General features: G+C 42.7%; 1 protein-coding gene across 1 annotated transcript; it reads right to left on the bottom strand.

Annotated features, from left to right (window-relative positions):
- Nucleotides 1-1814: 1814 nt before the first annotated feature.
- LOC131162431 (uncharacterized) lies at nt 1815-2681 on the bottom strand. Its single transcript, XM_058118927.1, has 2 exons — nt 2439-2681; nt 1815-2210 (listed from the first exon to the last, which is right to left on the bottom strand). Exons 1-2 carry the CDS (start codon nt 2679-2681, stop codon nt 1815-1817), a joined length of 639 nt encoding a protein of 212 aa, XP_057974910.1.
- Between the last annotated feature and the right edge of the window lie 496 nt (nt 2682-3177).

The following is a 3177-nucleotide window of genomic DNA, read 5'->3' as shown; positions in this document are numbered from 1 at the left end:
AGAGTGTCAACAATCCAGAAGTTTATACATCAATATACATCCCAAAATAACAAAACTCTAGGGGAATCATCCATCCCTAGTTTACACACTCACCATATATGTCAGGGTACCAGCTCCACTCTATCTGGCAGCTTTATCACCAACTCGATCTCGGTTTCTTGAAATATTTAAATGTTTTAGGTGAGACACATCTCAGTAAGACGAAATAAATTATTTACGATGTGTGGCAATATGAGATTCATTGTTTCATAGCATATAACATATTAGTGACAGTATCTTCTAAGAAAATATATCATTCCCATAATCATAATCATAAAGATATACAACACAAGCTTTCATAAGCTTTTACTTCCGTTTCCAAAATCATTCATTCATAATCCAAGTTTACCCAAGAAGTTCCAGAGAAAAGGGAAACTTACCCGCCTATATAAGTAGCTTCCCTCTGCCCTGAAATCGTTTGCAGCCTAGCCTGATTTACCCGGGTTCAGTTACAACTGATACTTATCAGAGCACTCACCTTACTTAATAAGCCCTAAGGTGGTGTATTTTACTTCGCTTTAATTATTTATTAACTCACGTAATTTCATTTCTCATTTTCATTTCATTTCCATTTTCCAATTCCATATCTAGCGCCTGAGTATTCTTAGTAACCCACACTGCCATGTCTGTAACTCATGGTTGCCCTAAGGATTTTTCTCCACGTCATGCTCCCCCCTCCCATAAATAGGGTTGTACGGCCCGAAGGCTGGATTTACCTGTTCATCGAAGAGCCTGAAGGTCTTGAAATCACCCCTCTTGGTAACATCTCGTCGACGAGAGATATGCCCTCGTCGACGTGCCCAAGAAGGTTACTTGTCGATGAGCATTTTGCGTTCGTCAACGAGAACTTGTTAAGCCCCTTAGGAAAAATAATTTTTCTCTCTTTTCCTTTATTATTTATTTGCTATAATTCTTCAGGTCTCTACACACATCCTCATCGACCCATCCTTCTTCTTCACAAACAACATCGATGCTCCCTAGGGTGAAACACTCGGTGGAATGTAACCCTTATCTAGTCCTATAGTTGCTCCTTCAGTTCTCTCAGTTTTGCTGAAGACATTCGATATGGAGCTTTCAATATTGGCATCGTGCCTAGAGTCAACTTTATAGCAAACTCCACCTCACGATCAGGAGGCAAGTCCTCTAGAAACACATTTGGGAACTCACTTACTACGAGAATCTCTCCATCTTAAGTTCTTCTCTCGGCGTCTCTTTTGCAAACGCCAGGTACCCTTGGCATCCCTTCAGAAGTAACCTCCTAGCCTGAATAGCTGAGAGAATCCATGGTGCAGAACGCACACATGACCCTACGAACTTGAATTTTGCTCCTCGAGAGGCCTGAATACTACCTCTCTCCTGTGGCAATCGATGCTGGCATAACTGGCTGATAGCTAGTCCATCCCCAAAATGATATCGAAGTCATACATATCAAACACAATTAAGCTAACTGGTAATACTCTCCCCTGAATCTCTACTATGAAATCCTGAATCATCTTGCTACATACGACTACCGACCGTGACAGTGTAGCCACTGCTAATTCATCATCTAACGGTTGTACCTCTAACCCATATAGTTTGATGAATCCCCGAGAAATAAAGGAATGCGTCACTCCTATGTCAAATAACACTACAACTTTATTCAAAAGCCTATAAATATTACCTGTCACCACATCTCTGGCATTCTCTTCGTCGCCTGGAGTTACGGAATACACCCTTGCCTAAGTTGTACCTCTCTGGTATCCACCACGTGGCACCTAAGTACCTCCTCTATATGGCTATTGTGGGGGTGCATTGCTCCTTAGTATGCCACAATCACGCATCATATGTCCTGGCTTACCACACCGATAGCAAATATCTAGTCCCCACAAACACTTCCCTGAATGCCGCTTGCCACAAGTAGGACAAGCTGAGGAAGATGTGGTACCCTGAGGTATACCACCACCAATCTTTTGCCGCTGGCCTTCACCACCACCATATTTCTTCCAAGTGACTTTCCTTGCACCTGAATAAGAACTGAGTGGTGCTGGCCTCTTCTTCGAAAATTGTACCTCTGTATCCTCCTGCGGGCTCTCTTCTACCACAGTGGCTTTATCCACCATAGTAGCAAAGTCCTGAATTTGTAGTATAGTCGTCTGCTTCCGGATCTCATTCTTCAAACCCCTGTCAAACTTCTAGGCATTCCTCGCCTCATCCATTATCATAAGAGGAGCAAAACATGACAACTCCATGAATCGGGTGGCATACTGTTGAACTGCCAGCTGCCCCTGAGTCAGGATCATAAACTCCTCCATCTTTGTGTTTTTGAAAGTGGTTGAAAATTACTGCTCAAAGAACACCTCTCTGAAACGGCCCTATGTCATCACCACTGGTATCGGTTGATGCTCCTTCAGCATCCTTACCGATTCCCACCACCTCCCAGCTTCTCTAGTAAATTTGAACGTTGCATAAGCCACCTTCTGCTCTTTCATACAATACAGAACAACCAAGATCTTCTCAATCTCCCGAAACCAATTCTCTACTCGGATCGGGTCTGCACTCCCTGCAAAAGTAGGAGGCGTCAGTCGAGTGATCTGATCAATAGAACATCCCAACTCAGCTATGGGATGGTTTTGCTCCCTAGAAGTTGGTACGAATTCAGCCATAAGCTGCTAGGCGAAGTCCCGCATAACTATTGTGGAGTCACTACTAGCCTCATGACTAGCCCCTTCACTGCTATTGCCCCCGACGTTAACATTATTATCCCTGGACTCCATCCTGAAGAAACAATTGAGAAAATTTATTTAGAATCCTATTTCCTTACATATCTGCTACAACTACAATACTATAAGACTCACTTCAATGAATTAACATCCCTAGTGATGATATACTCTGCTAACTAGATACTCTCATTCTAGCTCAAGTTCTGCCCCTCCACTCGGAAACAAAATTGTCGATGGATTGCCGTGATTTTCTAAACCCGTCGACTGATCCAAAAACACACAGAATTCTGTCAATGGAATTTTGTCTCCAGGTCTATGAAGCAAAACCCGAAAGTCCTGTCCTCAATCTATACTGTGGTAAAGTTATCCAACCTAGTCTACAAAACCTAACAAACTAAGCTTTGAACACTTCCAAAACTAGGCGATTTGAATCTCCTCA

Source organism: Malania oleifera, chromosome 1, assembly GCF_029873635.1.
Source record: "Malania oleifera isolate guangnan ecotype guangnan chromosome 1, ASM2987363v1, whole genome shotgun sequence".
NCBI lineage: Eukaryota > Viridiplantae > Streptophyta > Magnoliopsida > Santalales > Ximeniaceae > Malania > Malania oleifera.
This window is presented reverse-complemented; position numbering and strand designations above follow the sequence as displayed.

Excerpts from the sequence above, each read along its gene's own strand:
- LOC131162431 (XM_058118927.1), bottom strand. The coding sequence starts at position 2,681 with ATGGCTGAATTCGTACCAACTTCTAGGGAGCAAAACCATCCCATAGCT. Across the intron at positions 2,211-2,438 it reads CTGGGAGGTGGTGGGAATCG|AAGTTTGACAGGGGTTTGAA; the intron begins GTAAGGATGCTG and ends AGGAATGCCTAG.